Here is a 20,579-nt window from a genome sequence, read left to right on the forward strand (position 1 = left end):
GAATAGCAAACAATGTCAATGAAACTGGCCCATGGATAGAATTATCCAGAAAAAGTCAATTCTAAAAACACATACTTTCAGCCTATAAATAAGAGCTTTTCTTTATTGATTCTAATTCATTAAGAATGAATTCAATACTTAGTCGTCATTCACTAGGTAAAGTCAGACAAATCTAGTATTTTATTAACTCTGTTGGTGACCAATGGAGTTGTGCTTTGTTTTTGTGCGGGTTCTGAGTTTGAACAAGACCTGGGTGAAGGCCCTGAGTTCTTTTGCTCAGGACTACCACTTGTACCACTTGAGCCAGACCTCCCTTTCTAACTTTATAGTGGTTAATTCCCAGAGGTAGAGTCTCAACAACTTTTCAGCCTTGGCTGGCTCATAACCACATCAGTATGTTTCAACCTCCAGAGTAGCTAGTACACAGGTGTCCCACTACCTATAGTTTTAATCATTCAAACCTACATAAAGTAGAAAACACCTGGTTTTGTTAACTTCACTTATACTGAATAAAAATATAAAAGTAAATTGGTAGCATTAATTTTAAATTTATTTCATAGCATGGTTCTTAGATTTAAGAATTAGATCAGAATTACATCACAAAAGAGTAGAACCAAACAAGTCCCAAAATAGCAACCGATCTACTTATGTTGGGTTATAGGCCTGTAATATTTCGTTCTTTCTGTAATATTTCTTCTTACAGTTCATTAATCTTATTGGTAACCTTTTTTTTTTTGGTAAATTGTGGGATTTGAACTCGGCCTGGGCATTGTCCCTGAGCTCCTCAGTGCAAAGCAACTACCCAAACCCTGGAGCCACTCTACCACTTCCAATTTTCTGGAGATTAACTGGACATAAGAGTCTCTCTGGTTTTGTAGTGCCCAGGCCGGCTTTGATCTCAGCCTCCTGAGTAGCTAGGATTACAGTCATGAGCCACTGCTCCCAGTTGGTAACTAAATTTTTAACTAGACCCAGTAATTTAAGTTTTCTGACCATGAGCTGAAAATAGGAAAATGTTTATCAAATATCTTCTGAAAGTCAACACATTTAGTTTCCCCTCTATATTTGTGGGCTCTACATCCATACTGAACTTATCGGAATGCAGATTTTCAGAACAAGAAAGTTCCAAAATCAAAACCTGAATTTGCTATACCCTGAACACATGTTGAATCCCTCAGAATGAAGCAATGTACAGACACACATGCATGTCACAGCTTCACAGATTCCAAGTCTCAGAACAGCCCACAAAGTACAGCTCAAATCTGTTCATAATATTAGATGTCTTATACTAATATCTGTACCAATCATGTAGAAATCATTTTCCAGTCATTATTTCCTAAACAATACAGCACACACATTTTTACAGAGTACTCTCATTTTATTACATATGATAGGTAACCTAAAGAGTATGGGAAGACATGTGCATGTTATATGTAAATCTGGTGTCATTGTACTATAAGGGACTTTGGTTCCACATGTCATCCTTGAGCTTATCCTTCAAGGACACTGAGGAAGGATTGATTGCAGATGGAACTTCACTTGCAAACTTAAAAAGTCAAAAGAATTATGTTCCTAAAATCCTGAAACAGGGTAAGGTCTACCTTTCAATCTTTCCTGAATTAAACAAAAAGATTTAATAAAATGTTAATATAGAAAGTCACTCTAAATTTCAAGACATGGCACTGAAGGGACAAGCCAATAAAATTTTGCATTTTAAAACTAAAAGGAACACATTTCAGACATTACAAATTACAAAATTCAGTTCTAAAGCACGAATTGTTACGGTGTAACAAATGCTGCTTGTATCAAAAGTGCTGGTGACAAAAAAACTTAACACTTCCACAAAATCGGTTACATACATCTAATCTAATCAAACTATCATAATGAAAATTAAAATGTTTAATTAAGGTGCTTGAAGTTTGCACTTCAGGGCCCATTCAGTATGTATTCATCTGCTACCTCTTTGTAGCAACTCCAGGTAGGAATGATTCAAACTGCTGTTACTTTCTACAGTGTGGCATCTGTGGAGCCGGACTGCCCTCTATGGGTGAGGAAGAGGATACACTCATTAGCTGTCCTGAATGAATTTTCTCATTGATTCGGAGTTCACATCCATCTTGAAGCATCCGAACTGCTATCCGGGCGATGTTCTTAGAGTCATCAAGACCACTGTGAGGTCGCCCATCATAATCCATTCCTAATTTTTCAAGCATTATTGTCAGTTTGGTTTGGCTTCTGGGAACCTGAAAAACAAAAAGCTTAGTACATCATCATTTTTTTTTTTTTTTGATGGGTTATAGGGCATGAATTCTGGGCCTGGGCGCTGTTCCTGAGCTCTTCAGATCAAGGCTAACACTCTACCTCTTGAGCCACAGTGCCACTTTTCTGGTGGCTAATTGGAGATAAGAGTCTCAAGGCCCTTTGTGCTAATATTAAAATGATTAAAAAGGCAAATGTGGTATATATTTTATGACAGTAATGAAAAGAAAACCTTAAGATGCAAAACAAGAAGTTTGGGACAGTGACAGAAAAAGTTAACTTTACTAATACCAATTCATTCCATTATATTGCTTTTTGGTTTTCTGTGCTGATCCTAGCTAGGGCTTGAATCCTGGGCTTGGAAGCTTGGCTTTAGTGCTCAAGGCTAGTAGTGTTCTACCGCTGGAGCCACAGCTCCATTTCTGGCTTTGGTTGGCTTCAAACCTTGATCCTAAAATCTCAGCTTCCTGAGTGGCTAGGATTATAGGTGAGCCACTGGCACCTAGCTCCATCATATTAATATATATACACATATGTACACACACACACATAAACTTGAACAACAGAAAACATCCTCTCCTACATGTAACATACACATCTTTTGATTCTGCAAAAGGAAGTCTCAACAAGGTATCTGAGTAAAAGGTGAAGGAAAACAGGCCACTTTGTGATGAATGATTTGTTATAAGAGCTCCAAGATCCAGATCTACTTAGAAGAGTTTTTTTTTTTTTTTGGTCAGTCTTTGGCACCGACCCTGAGTCCCTGAGCCCTTCAGCTCAAGGCTACCACCCTACCCCTCAAGCCACAGCCCCACTTTCAGTTTTTTATTGGAGATAAGTCTCAAGGACTTTAGTTCCCGGGCTGGCTTTGAACTGTGATCCTCAGATCTCATCCTCCTGAGTAGCTAGGATTATAGGCTTGAGCCAGACATTTTTTATTAATCATAAACTGCTAACAAGAAAATGTTTGACTTCAAGTTAAACTATTCTCAGATGTCAAAGAAAATTGTTTTTGAAAATAGCATGTTAACAACAAACCTTAAAACTTTCACACTTCTGTTTGGGCTTCACAAAGTTAGTAAAAAGTCTCAAGTCCTGGGGCTGGGAGTTTGGCCTAGTGGTCGAGTGCTTGCCTAGCATGCATGAAGACCTGGGTTCGATTCCTTGGTACCACATACTTAGAAAAAGCCAGAAGTGGTGCTGAGGCTCAAGTGATAAGAGTTCTAGCCTTGAGAAAAATCCAAGGATAGTGCTCAGGCCCTGAGCTTAAGCCCAAGACTGTCAAAAAAAAAAAAAAAAAATTCTCAAGTCCCATTAAAAGCAATCTGGGGGATTAAGTCCCAGAGAATGTAATTAGAGATTTCCTCCTTGAACAATTGTTTGTTAAACTTGACATTTAAAATATGATGTAAACATAAGCCATATAATTAATCATTGTTGTTCTTAAGGCACTATGTTATCTCTCATCACTTCTACTGTCCCTTGGTTATCTCATATTGTTATACTATCTCACTTTGTTACCTGATATATCGGATATAATTGTATTTGGTCATCTGAAATTGGATAGGGAATGGGGGAAAACAAGATGAGGGGTGGGGGAGGGGGGAAGGGAAATGGGGACCATGACATGTGAAAGGGTATCAATGTGTGGTAATTAAGGCACCATTTATCTGGCAAATACCATGTAACCCTTCTATTAACTACAATAAAAAATATATTAAAAAAAAAAAGCAATCTGGGGGGAAAAAAGACTGTAGGATAAAATTTTTCTTTCCTTTCTACACGAGAATAGAGGTAGGTGAAAACTGCTTTCTCTGATCATCTGTTCAGCCTGAAATCTGACTTTGTGGATACAATCTGATTTTACAATAAAAATTCAACTTAAGATTCTGTCCCTGAAAAGGTTGTAATGTTCTGCCAAGAGTATTCTGGCATGCTCAGAAAAGAGGTATTTCTTTGCAATTCTCGACATTCATTCAAAATCCATAAGTGAGTCTCTTTTACCATGCATGTAGCAAGCATGCAGAGCAAGGGCAGAAACTGTAACTGGTAGAAAACAAAATCCATGTAAGTTTATCTTTTTTTTAAAATTTGCATTGCTATAGAAACAAAAGCCATATAATAAATGATTGTTGTCCTTAATGTACTATGTTATCTCTCATCTCTTTTGCTGTCCCTTGGTAATCTCATATTGTTACAGTATCTCACTTTGTTATCTGATATATCAGATATATTTGTATTTGGTTATTTGAAATTGGATAGGGAAGGGGGGGAAACAGGATGAGGGGTGAGGATAGGTGGGAGGGAGGGAAATGGGGACCAAGACATGTGAAAGAGTATCAATGTATGTGAATTAATGCACCTTCTATCTGGCAAATATCATGTAACCCTTCTATTAATTACAATAAAAAATATATGAAAAAAATTTGCATTGAATGACTGCATCTTTTCATCCTTCCTTCCTCCAATGTGCTCCCATTCTTTGACCCTCTTACCAAACAAAATATGTGTCATTTTATCTTAAATTCAATCCTGTATTGACTATCTGAATATGAAGAAATAAAAACAGAAGGAAAAAAAACCACAGTATAGAACTCACAGTAAAGAAGTCTATTGGATCTTTTACTTTAGAAATATTTTTTATGGGCTGGGGATGTGTTTCAAGTGATAGAGCTGATCTAGGTTCAACCCACAGTATTTAAGGAAAAAATTCATATACAAACATATATAATATGTATGTATAAAGAAATACATTTTTACAATTATGTAAATGTTGAATCTACATTTAAGTCAAAGACCACCAAAGAGAAGTTGGAGTTTTCCCCTAAAACCCTCTATAAAATTGTATCCGTGCTGCATTTTCTATTCTAAAATTAGCTTAATTTTTTAGAAAAATCCCACTTTAAGATAGGTGTTCATGGGCCGGGAGTTTGGCCTAGTGGTAGAGTGCTTGCCTAGCATGCACAAAGACCCATGTTCGATTCCTTGGTACCACATAAATAGAAAAAAGCCGGAAGTGGTGCTGAGGCTCAAGTGGTAGAGCTCTAGCCTTGAGAAAGTCCAAGGACAGTGCTCAAGCCCGGAGCTGAAGCCCAGGACTGGCACCAAAAAAAAAAAAAAAAAAAAAAAGGTATTCATAAAAATACTTTGAAAAACAATTTTTTCTTAATTTGTGAAACAATATTTATCTATTTCCACTATCAACCCTTAAGAAAAGTTGGGTGAAAGGAACTTTTAATTTTTATAAATGAAGGAAAGTGGGTACAGGTGTCTTGTACCTTTAATAGTACTCAGGATGCCAAAGACACCAGTCCAAGTGAAGTCTTAGAGATTGTTTCCAATTATCCACCAAACAGCCAGACTGCAAATGCGACTCAAGTGGTAAAGCACAGCCAAAAGCAAGCTAATAAGCAAGAGTACTAAACTGAGTTCAAACCCTGGGGGAAACCCCAAGTGCTTGTGTACACTATATACTGTTTTCCATATAATCTGCTTTGACTCAACAAAAAAGGAAGAAGTGAAGATATAGCTGAAAAAAGAATGTCCGTGAATTTGTAACTGTTGAAATTGACTCAAGGTTCATTAATGTCTATTTCTGTATTTTTAAATTCCCCATAAGAATTTTTTGTTGTTGTTACTGGTAATGGGGCCTGGGTGTTGTTCTTTGAGCTTTTGTCACTTCAGGCTAGCACTATACCATTTGAGACATACTGCCACTTCTGGTTTTCTGGTAGTTAACTGGAGATAGAGTTTCAAGGATTTTCCTACCTGGGCTGGCTTTGGACCATGATTCTCAGGACTACAGGTGTAAGCCACTACCCACAACCTTTTTTTCATGAAATTATTAAAAGAAAAATCCAATAAGAGGGAAAATTATTAAGTATAGTTAAGGGACTAGTAAACCATATCAAAGTCATATTGTACACCAATATGAAAAGATTCCTCAGCTCCTTAAAAATAAAACAAAAAGTAACAAAAAAACGAACAAGATTTTAAAAAAAGTAGAAGTAGTCTATATAGCTAATAAGTTTAATTTCATGGGTGATCAAACACATATGTTCTCTCATTTAGGATGTCATTGAAAGCATCACACATCCATCAGACTAACTAACAATAATGCTTGGCAATATCAGGTATCTACAAAAATATGCACCAATTTAAGATTCCCCATTACTAATCATTATGTAGTAATATCAATAATACACATAGCCTACAACCCAGTAATTTCATTCATAGGTTTATGCCCTGAGCAAATGCTCAGGGACAGTGTCCAGGCCCTGAATCAAGCCCTAGAACTGGCAAAAAGAAGAAAAAAAAAAGAGTTGGGAAGAGTAAACATTACAACAAAGTGGCAGGAGTTATTTTATACCTTTCAATTGTCAACTCAGTATGAATGGTCTCTTATTTTCCAGCGATTAAATTATAAATGTAATATGACTATCACAAAGATGCAGTGTGAGGAAGAACATCCAGGAATTCAACACACATCTCAAACTGAAAATTCATGTGATTTAGAAATATGAAAGTAGCTGTATACCAGTGACTCACATCTATACTCCTAGCTATACCAGAGTCTGAGACCTGAGAATCATAGAACAAAGCTATCCTGGACATACAAATTTAAGAGACTCTTAACTCTCAATTAACCAGTAAAAAGTCAGAGCTGGAGGCCCGGCTCAAATGGCAGAATGGCAGCCATGAAGCAGGTCCTGAGTTCAAGCTCAGGCACTGGCACACTGCGCACATATACACATGCACAAACACACACCTGCCCCGCCCCTGCCATATACATATACACAAGAAATATGAAGGTAAATTTGTGAAAAGTATTTACTTAAAAAAAATAAGGACCAGTAGTTCTGGTGAGGGCTGTCGGAGAAGACTGCCATTTGTTATAAGTCTTGTAGCATTATTTAAAACTTTTATATTATATGCATGTCTGATCAAAGTAAAATTAAAATTCAGTGGTAAACATGTTCTCTGAGCAATCCACATATAAATAAGTGGTTTGAATATACAGTTCCTCTATTAAAGTTAATGAGGAAAATAAGAGTAAAAAAAGGTTTAGCTTTGTAATTTGAACTGAAAATCTATGAAGCAGCAATTATAGAATATGTTTTTCTGTTAAAAATGTAGAACACTAAAGTATATTTTAAGACAGCAAGTGTATTTTATTTTTTTAAGCAAGTGTATTTTAAAAGATACAAAGTAAAGAAAAAATTTTTTTACCTTGTAAAAGTTTCCATATGATTTTCGAATATTGATCCACTTTTTAGCAAAAGAAGGATATTTGAGCCTGCTGAGTTGGCATTGCATGTTCAAGAACTTACTCATATCCCATGAACTTATAAATAAAAACAGAGGGAGAAATGTATACAATAAATGTTATGCCACTACTACACAGATAAGCATTTCAAGTCATTCTATTTGTTTTAATTTGTATTTTCCAACTTTCTCATATTCACCTAGTATCAAGCTTAGAAAATTACCCTTGCTTCCTAAAATATGCATATTCAAGAACTTACTCATATCCTATGAACTTATAAATAAAAACAGGAGAAATATATACAGTAAATGTTATGCCACTACTATACAAATAAGCATTTTAAGTCATTCTATTTGCTTTAATATGTATTTTCCAACTTTCCCATATTCACCTAGTATCATTAAGCTTAGAAAATTACCCTTGCTTCCTAAAATATACTACTTGAAAAATAACTTTAAAAAAGAAAAAGTCTCAGCATTGGTACCTCATGCTTGTAATCCCAGCTATTCATTAGACTGAGATTTGAGAATCATAGTTCAAAGCCAGGTTGAGCCTATTATTATGGTTTGTTTTTTGTGGGGTTTTTTTCCCCTCACAAACTATACTAGGCTCACTTTGTATGTGAGTGTGTGAATATGTCTGGAGTCTAAATTCAGTGCCTGGTTGCTACCTTGAGCTTTCTGGCTCAAGGACAGAGATCTATCACTTGGGCCACAGCTCCACTTTTGGTTTTCTGATGGTTAACTGGAGATAAACGTCTCATTGACTTCCCTGCCTGGTTTCAAACCATGATCCTAAGACCTCAGCAGCTGGGATTATAGGCATAGCCATAAGTGTCCAGTCCAGCATTCTTCTACTATGTAAAATGCTAAGTTTATCATATTAGTAAGTTCTTTGAGGGTATGTTTTTGAAATAAACACTTGAAACAAAATAAATGAGCTAAAACAAAATCTGTTGTGCTAAAACACTTTCCACCATACCAATCCCCTTACTAAAGTTAAAAAAAAAAGCCAATATTAAATGTTATATGTGGAAATTGTATTGGTTCACATATATATTATTCTTAAGAGGAGGAAAAGTCAGAACAGTAGGAAAAACTATTATTGTAAGCAAAAAAAAGCCTCAACTTATCTACTGTACAGGCAACTAGAATTAACTAAACTACATTTTAAGAAAAATTCAAAGTGTCTATCCCTAGGGTCCTATTTCTATGCATATGTTTAATACCTTAAAGCAATCTCCACATACCCTTAAGATGATTCCTGAGCTGTTATTTCTGGAGGTATTAATTACTGTTTCTGTTAGTGTTCTGATTACGAACTGCAAATTTTGAATCATCTATTCTAGATTTTGATGTTTTATTGAACTGTACATACTATCATGACAGTAACACGTATTAGTCTGAGCAAACCCAGAGCTCATTCATTTTTAAAATGAGGCTGATCAACATTTTCTCCAAACTTCTAAATTGTCATGTGATTAATCAATATTCTTCTCTTGCATGTAAACTCCTATAACAACCTATGCTGATATTTCAGTACAAACCATCCACAGTGTAAAACACAAGTGGTTTACAACTTACTTCTTCAGCCTTTACAGTGTTGTGGTACAGGAGTTGTCTTAGTGCAGTATATGTAATCCTTCTTTTAATCTTTCTGATTTTTCCCATCTAGTTATTTAACAAATGCTTTGGGGTATACACTTTGAGATCAGCACTATAGTAAACATTATGGAAGATGGTCCAAAAGGATTTCTAATTTCCTGACATATAAAGATTAAGTTATATATTATTAGAATATAAAGTAGAATGGGACATTTTCATAAATGTTATCAGACTTAAAAAAAGATTAACATGAATTATAGTGTCAGGTTAAAACACAAGGATAGCTCTGAATAAGCATATAGAAATAGTAAGGAAACAGTTTCCCAAGAAAGAAAAGTATAAAATACAGTGGAAAGGGTAACTGATATGAATTCATGGGCAGCATTGTCTACAGTAAAAAGGTGTAATAAATAGCTAGTGTATTAGGCTAAATAGTTATGGTAGGAAGAGATGAAAAAATCCTAAGGCCAAGGTAAAGACATGTAAGTAAGCAAATGTCAAGATTAAAACATGATTTCAAATAATTTTAGATTTATGTATTATTATTTATCTTTCTAGCCCTCTAATCCTGGATTAAACTATTGTTCTTTTCTCTCTTCTTCATCCCTAAGGTTTCAAGTTTTAATTAGAAAGAAGGAAGGATGTAAAAGGAGACATTATCTCACTCCAGGACTTTTAATAAATAATACTTCTATGGTTATTGTAAGATCTAAATAAATAACACCATCCTTCATTTTTAGAAGACTATAAAAAAATTATCCTCAGTACTTACCCATCTGTTAGTATGCAGTATTTATATTTTGTTCCTAATTCTTTCAACTTCATCCAGTCAATTACTTTTTTCAGCACTAGAGGGAAAGTATCAGCTTTGTCTACTTGATCCTGAGGACATAGAAATAGAATATGTAAAAGTCAAGGCAGCTACTAATAGTCCTATAAAATACCCAAACATAAATTAGAGGGTAGGAGACAATATAAGAATGTTTTACTTATACATGTTTTAAATTTCATGAATTCCTAGGCTTAGATCTACCTACCTTAAGTTTCATTTAAGTCAACTAAAAACTGCCCACAGTATTAGGGACTGCTTTTAATTGAAATATATAATCTCCCCCGACCCTACCAATAAGATTTTAGATTATCCATTGTGGTTCTCTTTTTTTTTTTGGCCAGTCCTGGGCTTGAGCTCAGGGCCTGAGCAACGTCCTTGGACTTTCTCAAGGTTAGAGCTCTACCACTTGAGCCTCAGCACCACCTCTGGCTTTTTTTTTCCACCTATGCATGTGGTACTGAGGAATCAAACCTGGGTCTTCATGCATGCTAGGCAAGGATTCTACCAAGCGGCCAAACTCCCCAGCCCTCATTGTGTCTCTATTTTTTTTTTGTCCGTGGCTTTTATTTTATTTTATTTTTATTTATTTTATTTTATTTTTGCCAGTCCTGGGTTTGGGCTAAGGGCCTGAGCATTGTCCTTGGACCTTCTCAAAGCTAGCACTCTACCACTTGAGCCTCAGCACCCCTTCCGGCTTTTTTCTATGTATGTAGAACCGAAGAATCGAAACCAGGTCTTCGTGCATGCTAGGCAAGCACTCTACCATTAGGCCAAACTCCCAGCCCCTGTGTCTATTTTTATGGATTCTTTTTTTTTTTTTCTTTCTGGTCAGTCATGGGGCTTGAACACTGGGCCTGGGAGCTGCCTCTGAGCTCTTCAGCTCAAGACTATTGCTCTACCACTTGAACCACAGCCCTACTTCCAGTTTTCTTGTGGTCAATTAGAGGTAAGAGTCTTTGTGTGGGTCTGGAAGCATGGGCTAGTGGTAGAGTACTCGCCTAGCATGCACAAAGCCTTAGGTTTGACTTCTTGGTACCACATACACAGAAAAAGCTGAAGTGGTGATGTGGCTCAAGTAGTAGAGCTCTAGCCTTGAGAAAGCCAACGATAGTACCCAGGCCCTGAGTTCAAGCCCCAGGACTGGCAACCAAAAAAAAAAAAAAGTCTTTTGCGCCCAGCCTGGCTTTGAACCACAATCCTCATATCTTAGCCTCCTGAGCAGCTAGGATTACAGGCATGAGCCACCAACTCTCCTGGCTTTCTTTTTTTTTTTAATGGATTTTTAAGAGTAAAGAGCAATGTTTTTATCACCTGAAAGCCATCATCTCCTGAGTGATCTCTAAACTACACCAAACTATCTGAACTTCCTAAAATGTAACAACTACCCAATCACTCACTCTCAGAAAAATGCCCTCCAGACATTCTCCAAGGCTTTCAAGATAAAGGACACAGGAGGGCTGGGAGTTTGGCCTAGTGGTTAAAGTGCTTGCCTAGCATGCATGAAGACCTGGGTTCGATTCCTTGGTACCACATACGTAGAAAAAGGCAGGAAGTGGTACTAAGGCTCAAGTGGTAGAGCTCTAGCCTTGAGAAAGTCCAAGGACAGTGCTCAAGCCCTGAGCTCAAGCCCAGGACTGGCAAAAAAAAAAAAAAAAAAAGAAAAGATAAAGGACTCGGGAGACCCTTAATGACCTGATTGTCTCTGTCTATCTTGACCATTTCATTAGTCTGTATACATTTGAGCCATCCTCTACTGCATGAAATTCCACTGGTTCATGTCTGAATTGACCAGTTCCCCCTTGGCCCTCTACCTACTTATTCATCACATGGTAACTAATATGAAACATGAAGGTTCCCCTCAGGACAGCCTGTATTTCCTCAGTCATCAATGGAACTCTTTTATAGACGTTAAATAACCTTGACTTGTAACTCTAACTTTATTGTGATCACATCTTTCTGTTTCTGAGTCCCTAGTTCCTTGTACATATTACAGAAGTCACTCAACCATGAATGAAAGAATAAGTGAATGAAAAAAGTAAATAAAGAGCATACTCATTAAAATACAACCAAGTCATAAAAATAAACAGGCTGCAGACACATTCTAAAGCTTATCCACAATTAGACCACAATAACACTTAGATAATTCTCTATTTTACAAATAAAATATTTAAGATGCATAATTATAACTCCTTAAAAGGAAAAGTTAAGTAAATGATACATAATATAGAATTTGCTTTTTTTCTTTTCTTTTTTTTTTGCCAGTCCCGGGCTTGAGCTCAGGGCCTGATCCCTGTCCCTGGACTTTCTCAAGGCTAGCACTCTACCACTTGAGCCTCAGCACCATTTCCGGCTTTTGTCTATATATGTGGTACCAAGGAATCGAACCCAGGTCTTCGTGCATGCTAGGCAAGCACTTTAGCCACTAGGCCAAACTCCCGGCCAGAATTTGCTTTTTTGTTTGTTGCACAAAGCCGGTTTCAAACTCCTGAACTCAAGTAACCACCCCACCCTCAGCCCCCTAAGTGCTGGAAGTATAAGGCACCTACCACCTTGTCTAACCATGTATTTGTCTATTATAATATAGAAATCTTTACCAAGGAAGAAGAACAACACATAAAATTATTCTAAGAGTAACTTCTAAACTATGTAAAAAATAAGTCTCAAAATAAGTCCCTTTTAACTCTTTAAATAATAAGATCACAACCTGAGTAATTCCAGTAAGACCAATGCAGAAATCAGACAGCTGCGTATTCATCTCTGGCCTCACATACTGTTGAAATGTGTCTTCCTACAAGGGAAGGGCAACAGTTAGTATAGCATAAACTACAGTGCATGACACATTCCACACAAGTGCTGTGACTTTATAGGTACTCATGGTACAGATTTACATTTTTTAAAAAAATTTTATTGTCAGGGTAATGTATAGAGGGTAATGTATACAGTTACATTCATCAGGTAGTAGGTGTATTACTTCTAACACATTGATACCCCTTCTCATGTTTTTGTCCCCATTTTCCTCTCCTTACCTCCTCCCAAATCATCTTTGTTTCCCCCTTCCCTTCCCTATTTCAAACAAACAAATGTATATACAATATACCAGGTAACAAAATCAGATATAGTAACCACATGAGATTAATGATAAGGGGAAAAAAAGAGGAAAGAAATAACATAGTACATTAAGAACAGTAATCACAAAGATAAACTTCCTGTTTCCATATCCTGGAGTTCATTTCATTTAGTCTCATCCTATATGATCTATGTGCACAGCTTTTGAGCTATTGTGATCCTCTGCTAGACGAGTCCTAGATATGCACTAATTATTACAAATGAGGGAAACCACTGAGCCTATTGTTCCTTTGGGTCTGCCTTACTTGACTTCATATGATTTTTTAAAGAATTTTTAAGGACTCATTTCCCATAACAAAGCCTTCTGATATTTTGATTCAAAGTATTCTGCTTCATAACTTAAAAAAATGAAAATATTGCAGCTGAAAACAAACCTTTAAATCAAAATTGAAACGAACATTTCTTGAAATAAACTGAAAATTTTGTACTACTTTAAAACTAAAATCTTATTAAAGCAATGTATACTTCAAGACACTAAGAGCTGTTTAAAAATAAATTGAAGAATTTTTGCCATAAACAGTTGGACAGAAGCTTTCTTATGGCATAAAAAAACAGTATATTAGTATAAGAGTATACTAGAAAACAATAAATAAATCCTAAAATCTAAATAACAGACAACTAAGAGAATTGAAATCAATTTGTCCTTATAGTCCATTTTTCCATTTACTTCTTTTTATTTTTTGTCTGCTTATAGGTCTCAAATTCAGGGCCTAGGCACTGTCCCTGAGCTTTTTTTGCTCAAGCACTCTACCACTTTGACATTTTTCCTTTTAGTTTACGGAATTTTAATCTGCTTTAAATAAGGAAATAATAGAAATAACAAAATTAAGAGACTTTGAAAGAAATGCCTATGCATTTTTGTGCATGAAGCTTTTGCATATTTACTGCCAGTGTGTTGGTAGCCACAAAGGATATCACAGAAATGACTCTTGGATAGATATGATATGCTCTTGCTCAGACATTATAATTCTAGAACAGGTGATTCAAAATTTTTGCAGTTTGTAATCAAAGCACTAACAGAAACAGTAATTGATACCTCCAGAAATAACAGTTCAGGCAAGCAGCTAAAGGGTATGTGGAGATTGCTTTAAGATACTGTGAGAGAACTGTATTATTTGAGGTTATTTACTCTGCAGTTTACTGAATTAAGGATACATTGACAATAATAATCCACAGCATATATATTTTATATTTAGTTCTTCTACATTTTGCCAGTCTTGGGGCCTGAATTCAGGTCTGGGCACCGTCTCTGGGCATCTTTTGCTCAAGGCAAGCTCAAGGTTACATTCTACCACTTGAACCACAGCTTCACTTCCAGAAGTGGGGGTGGGGGGCAGGATGGAGATGGGTTGTGGGGCATGAACTCAGGGTCTCGGCACTGTCCTTGAGCCTCTTTGTGCTCAAAGCTAATGCTCGACTGCTTGAGCCACAGCACCACTTCCAGTTTTTGAGTGCTTAAATTGGAGATTATAGAGTCTCCTGGGACTTTTCTGCCAGGGCTGGCTTTGAACAGAGATCCTCAGATCTCAGCCTCCTTTGTAGCTAAGATTACAGACGTGAGTCATTGGTGCCCGGCTCACATATATATTATTTTATATGGTTTAGAAACGAAGATTGTAGTCGTTCCATCATAATGATGGCAATTTCTGTTAACTAACATTCATAATGATCAGAGTGCAAATTAGGCTACAGAAGTAGTCTTTAACTCTGGTTACATATTAAAAGGAAAGAGAGAGAGAGAGAGAGAGAAGCTTTAAAAGTAATATGCTGATGTCAGAGGCCAGGTACCACCAAAGTGAATTGGTATCTATGAAACCAGGATCAAACATTAAGATTTTTTTTCTTTTGTTTTGTTTTAATTTCCCAAGAGGTACCAATCCTGGGGGGAAAAAAAGAGAAGCAGTTCCTAAAATTACCTATTACAGCTTTTCTGTTAATATAGTCAATATAAAGTCAAAACAAAAACAAAATACTCACTTGAGACTTCTAGTTCTAGCTAAAATAGCAAATGCAATTCTCCAACTTACAAGAGACATCAGAATAGTTACTCCTAAAAACAAAATTCACTTACTATTTCTAAAGTTTGAGTATTCAATAAAACAACAGGAAACTCAATTATTTCATGTATGAACTCAGGTGGATTACCCTCTTCACAAGTAGCTTCAAAGTCAATAATACAAATGTAGTCATAGTAACTGTCTGCACAATTGCTCTCTTTCAACATTAGTTTCTGCTTCTTATAATAGTTTTTCAGTCTCTTCTTCAGAACATCCTTTACTCCTCTAAACAGAAAATAAAATACAATTTACATAGGCAAATTTTACATTCAGTAATCAGAGGCCCCCCCCTCCACCAATTTGTGGAGCTTGAACTCTAGTCCTGGGTGCTGTCCCTGAGCTCTTCAGCTCAAGGCTAACACCCCTATCCCTGGAGTCTAAGCGCCACATCTGGTTTTCCAGTGGCTAATTGGAGATAAGAATCTCTTGGATTTTAGTGCCTGGGCTGACTTTGAACTCAGATCTCAGCCTCCTACCAGTACCCAGTTCCTTCATTTTTTTTTTTTTTTAAATGCTGGTCCTGGGACTTGAACTCAGGGTCTGGGCTCTGTTCCTGAGCCTCTCTGTACTTAAGGCCAGTACTCTACCACTTGAGCCACTTCTGGCTATTTCTGTTTATGTGGTACTGAGAATAGAACCATGGGCTTCATGCATGCTAGGCAAACACCCTACCGAATTCCTAGCCCTCAGGTTAGTTTTAATTACCTGGTTTCAAGTTTGAATTCTGAAAGCTTAGCTCTGAGTTCTTCCTTACTCATTCTGTTAATACAACCATTTGTAAAAGCAATCTCTTTGTAAACTGGGTCACTGAAGTCACTTGTGCTGGAGGTAATGAATTCAGATCTATTTGTTTCTTGGTCATCAATACATCGAGGCTTTTTCTGTAAAAGCAAAACCAAAAAGGGGGGGAGGGATTTTCAATTAGTACAAATACATATTTAATGACTCAAACTTCTGAACCTTCTTTATGCTAATCAATGAAAGTATCTATTGAGGCAACAAGAGGCCAGGATAGAAAGACGAAAGATGTGTTTTCAATATAATTTGCTCTGCTCTATTCTGAGTCATGAGGTTCCTTAAAGGCAACCAGGCTAAGGAAAATGAAGATTAATGTTAGAAACAGTCACTTCAGTACAGAACTCAGCTCACAATTTACTAGCAGCATAACCTTGTGTGGGTTATTAGTTTCTTTATCTATTAAAATAAGGTATAATTATTTCAAGTGGTATTTGGTAATGATAAATAGTATTTAGAGGCAGCATTATTACAAGTATGAAATGAAATTATGTGTAGCAGGCTCCTAATACTATACCCAGAAGGGACTAAGGAAACTCTATTACTACCATCACAAATATATCACCAACTGTGAAACAGATATTTGCAAAATAGCCCCAAACTTACAGAACAGATATACATATGTGTGTATGTGCGTCGTGGTACCAGGGCTTGAATTCAGGGCCTACTACTATAATTGGAAACAGTCTCTCAAACTTTACTTCCAGGGCTAGTTTCGAACTGTATCCTTACCATTTCAGCCTCCTGAGAATTAAACTTTACTACCAGGGCTGGTTTTAACCATATCCTTACAATTTCAGCTTCTTGAGAATTACAAGTGGCTGTAATTTGGCCTAAACCAAATGAATTACAATACTATGAATGTGTAAGTCAGTAACATCCTGAGAATTTTTTAATCTAATTTCATCTCACAAAGTTAATAAATTGTTCAATATTAAAAAAAAGACAACAAGTTTTATTCAAAACTTCTAGTACTTAAAGTAATTTAACCGTTTCAAACTCACAACTTCATTTTTGTTTTTGTTACTGGTTATGGGGTTTGAACTCTGGGTCTGAGTATTGTCCCTAAGCCTTGTCTCTAATGCTAGGCTAGGCTCGAGGCTAGCACTCTACTACTTTGAGTCATTCTGTTTTCTGGTAGAGATAAGAGTCTCATGGACTTCATCCACAGGCTAATTTTGAAACGTGATCCTCAGATCTCAGCCTTCTGAGTAGCTACGATTACAGCCATGAGCCACCAGTTCCTAGTCAAAGTCACCACTTCAGAAATAACAGATATAAGGGTTATTCAGAACTATAAGTACTATATTATAAATGTTTTTCCCTTTAAGCATTCTCCTTTTCTTTGTTTTGTTTTTTTAAAGTCTTGGGGATTGACCATGCTCAATAAGTACTCTACCACTGAACTATATACTCAGTTCCCCTTTTTAGTTCTTTTGGCAGTACTGAGGCTTGAAGTAGGGGCCTTGAACTTTGCAAACACTCTGCCATGTGAGTCACATCTCCAATCCTTTCTCTTAAATCAAACTCTATTAAGGAAAAAAAAGAAAAAAAAAATGACCTCATTCTCTTTTCTCCATGATTAGATCCAAACTACAAAATATTAAAGATTTATAAACTAAGCATCACCTATGCTTCAGAATTTTCCAAAGTACCTTTATACTATTCATGTCTGTTAACTTACAATCGACTACATTGTCCACATGTGAACTTCAGGGATTGAAGAAGAGACAGAGATAGGTTACAGCTCAGATTGGGAACTGATTCTGTTTATTTAGGGATTACTTCTCAATCTAAGCGATCAATTTAATGAGACATACATATCCACGAAATCAAGCTAGGTTTTTTGTCACAATATTCGCTCCCATTAAAGGGAGTCAGAGACTTGAAGGGACAGAAATTTCAATGTGTGAACTGCATAATCAGATTCTTTACTAACATCAAAACAAAACAATGAGTTTATTATGTATATTAGTCTTTGACTATGAAAATTAACTCTCAACTATATATTACACTTACAACTGATATCTGACTGACATTTAAATTTAAGAGTTTAATCCAGATAACTATTCTGTCTTTAAACTTATATTACACTTTAAGCTTTATCTTCTATCAGGTTATCATTTAGGTCAGTTGTCTACTGAAACTGATGTCTCAATTATTTAAGTAAATTTTCTTTTTGGGTAAATCCTTTCTCCGATTCATTTGAATAATTCTTATCTAGAAGTATAACTGCAAAAATTACACACCTAAACACTTAGGCCTTCTAAACACGCTATCAACCATGCCTTCTATACAGACTTGCTTCTGTTCCTAGTGCCAACTCTAACCCTTTTCCTTCACTGAAGAAAAGTCCATTGCTTGGGGATTTGTGCTTCCTCCTAAACTTCAGGTCTACACTAATAGTTATAAAAGATGCTCAAGTCAATTTGCTAAGGAGAAGAAATACCTAATCTCCAAATGTATTATTCGGCTGCAAAAGCACATCAGTTAGCTGAGTACTGGTGGAAGATGGCTGTAATCCTACTCAAGAAACTGAAATCTGAGTTTGAAGCTAGCATGAGCAGGAAAGCCCTCAAGACTCAACTCCAATTAACTACCAAAAAAGCTGGAAGTAAAGCTATGGCTCAAGTGGTAGAATGCTAGTGAAACAAAGGAAGAAAAATAAAATCTTTTTCTCTGTCAACATTTTCAAAACAGATGTTTTGGAAATGTTACCAAAATTCTGTTGCCAAAATCAATGCATTACCTCTAATAAAAATTTCAACATCTGTTATTTTAAAAATAACTTAAACAGGGCCGGGAGTTTGGCCTAGTGGTTAAAGTGCTTGCCTAGCATGCACGAAGACCCGGGTTCGATTCCTCGGTACCACATACCTAGAAAAAAGCCAGAAGTGGTGCTGAGGCTCAAGTGGTAGAGCTCTAGCCTTGAGAAAGTCCAAGGACAGTGCTCAGACCCTGAGCTCAGGCCCAGGACTGGCAAAAAAAAAAAAAAAAAAAAAAAAAAAAAAACAAAACTTAAACAAACTGCAATTCCTCCGATATTCCTGATATTTGAACTTGTTAAAATACAAAAATCCAATTGCTTCTGTTACAAAACAAGTAACATAAATAATAAAAAATTACTAGCTAAGTTAGTAATAATAGAGACCCAGCCTAGTGAAGGTGAGGGCTGTTATGACAAAAAGAAAAGTAACTTTCAAAATGAGAAAAAAAAGTTATACTTATTTAGTAGGAGCATCCAATGACAAGCTTTAAAAGATAAAATAGTCACTAAGTCCAATTTGGAACAGTGGCTATATCCCGACGTTTCAAGACTTTTGAATATACTGAAGTACCTTCATACATCTCGTACAAAAATTACACTTAAGAAGCCAAGCACTGATAGCTCATGCCTATAAATGCTAGCTACTTAGAAAACTGACATAAGAAGGTCCTCATTAGAAATCAGCACCTGAAATAACATCTCCCAAACGACTTTCCAATTAACGAACAAAAATCCTACAGTGGAGGTGTGGCTCAAGTGGTAGAGCATCAGCCTAGAGCAAAAAAGCTAAGGGAAAGGGCGATCTTAAGTTCAAACCCCAGTCCCTGAATTTCAAAAAAAAAAAAAAAAATCAAAATTTTTGAGAATTCTTTTTAAAGCTGACTTAGATGAAGTTACTGATAAAACTGTATCCGCTTAGGAGGGAAGTGGGGATGTTTACAGACAGGGCATAGATCTATGGAGCCTCGAGCGCAAAAGCACAGGGGGCAGTGCCCAGGCCCAGAGTTAGAGGGAGCGGGGACGGGGACGGGGACGGGGGAGGGGGAGGGACGTCCTGCAAGGGAGCTCTTCCCGGGTGGGTAGCCGGGGTTCCTTCAGAGACATCACCTCTCCGGCAGCCGACGAGGCGGGGAGGAAGGGAGGTAGAACGGCGACAGTACACAGAGAACGCCTGCTGCAGAATTCTCACTCCGAACTTCCCCTACGACTGTTTCCTCACACCCGGGGTGGGAGGGGGGGAGCGCCGGGCCCCGAGCTGGGGGGGGGGCAGGGGGGCGGGGTTGGGAGGCCCCGGGGTTCGCGGGCTCCCGCGGGGCGCGGACCCCACGGCTCACCTCGAGATGGCCGAGCCGCGGCAGCTCCTCACGCGGCAGCGTCTCCGGCGGCGACCCGGGCTGCGCGGGAGCCAGGGCCTCGCCATCGCGACGCCGTCGGCTGGGCTCATCCCCTTCCATGCCGGCTTCCTCACCGGAAACCAAACACCACAGCCGCACACTCGCTCGATCTCACTCCGCCGAACGCCTCAGACCTCGCTTCTTCTCTGTTGAAAAATTACCGGGTTTTACGTTCCCGCGGCGGGAGCCACACAAACTCCGACGGACACCTCCCACTTCCGGGAGCGTGTGGCGTCCCTGGGCTGCGCAGGCGCAGTGGGCGATCGTCCGCTAATGCGCGCGTGCGCGCAAAGAAACGCTGGTGCGGCCGCCACCGTGGGGCGGGGCTAAGAGGAGCTAAAGGCGCACGCGCAAGAGGGGAGTGGGCGCGGTCAGCTCTGGGTCCTGAAAGCCTGAGCTGAGGCCAACACTGATGATTCTTCTGTGCTTCATCATCGTTTCTAGTTAAATGAAGGACACTATGCAATCTAAAGGAAATG

At 37.6% G+C, this 20,579-nt stretch overlaps 1 protein-coding gene across 1 annotated transcript; it reads right to left on the bottom strand.

Annotated features, from left to right (window-relative positions):
- Positions 1–1,357: 1,357 nt before the first annotated feature.
- On the bottom strand, positions 1,358–20,338 carry Eri1 (exoribonuclease 1). The gene is made up of 7 exons (XM_090353975.1): positions 20,041–20,338; positions 15,850–16,025; positions 15,159–15,369; positions 12,666–12,749; positions 9,902–10,011; positions 7,489–7,603; positions 1,358–2,243 (listed from the first exon to the last, which is right to left on the bottom strand). The coding sequence occupies exons 1-7, from the start codon at positions 20,158–20,160 to the stop codon at positions 2,001–2,003; spliced, it is 1,059 nt and encodes a 352-aa protein (XP_090210101.1). The 5' UTR covers positions 20,161–20,338; the 3' UTR covers positions 1,358–2,000.
- Positions 20,339–20,579: the final 241 nt, after the last annotated feature.

This window comes from Megascapheus bottae, chromosome 20, assembly GCF_031878675.1.
Source record: "Megascapheus bottae isolate mThoBot1 chromosome 20, mThoBot2.hap1, whole genome shotgun sequence".
NCBI lineage: Eukaryota > Metazoa > Chordata > Mammalia > Rodentia > Geomyidae > Megascapheus > Megascapheus bottae.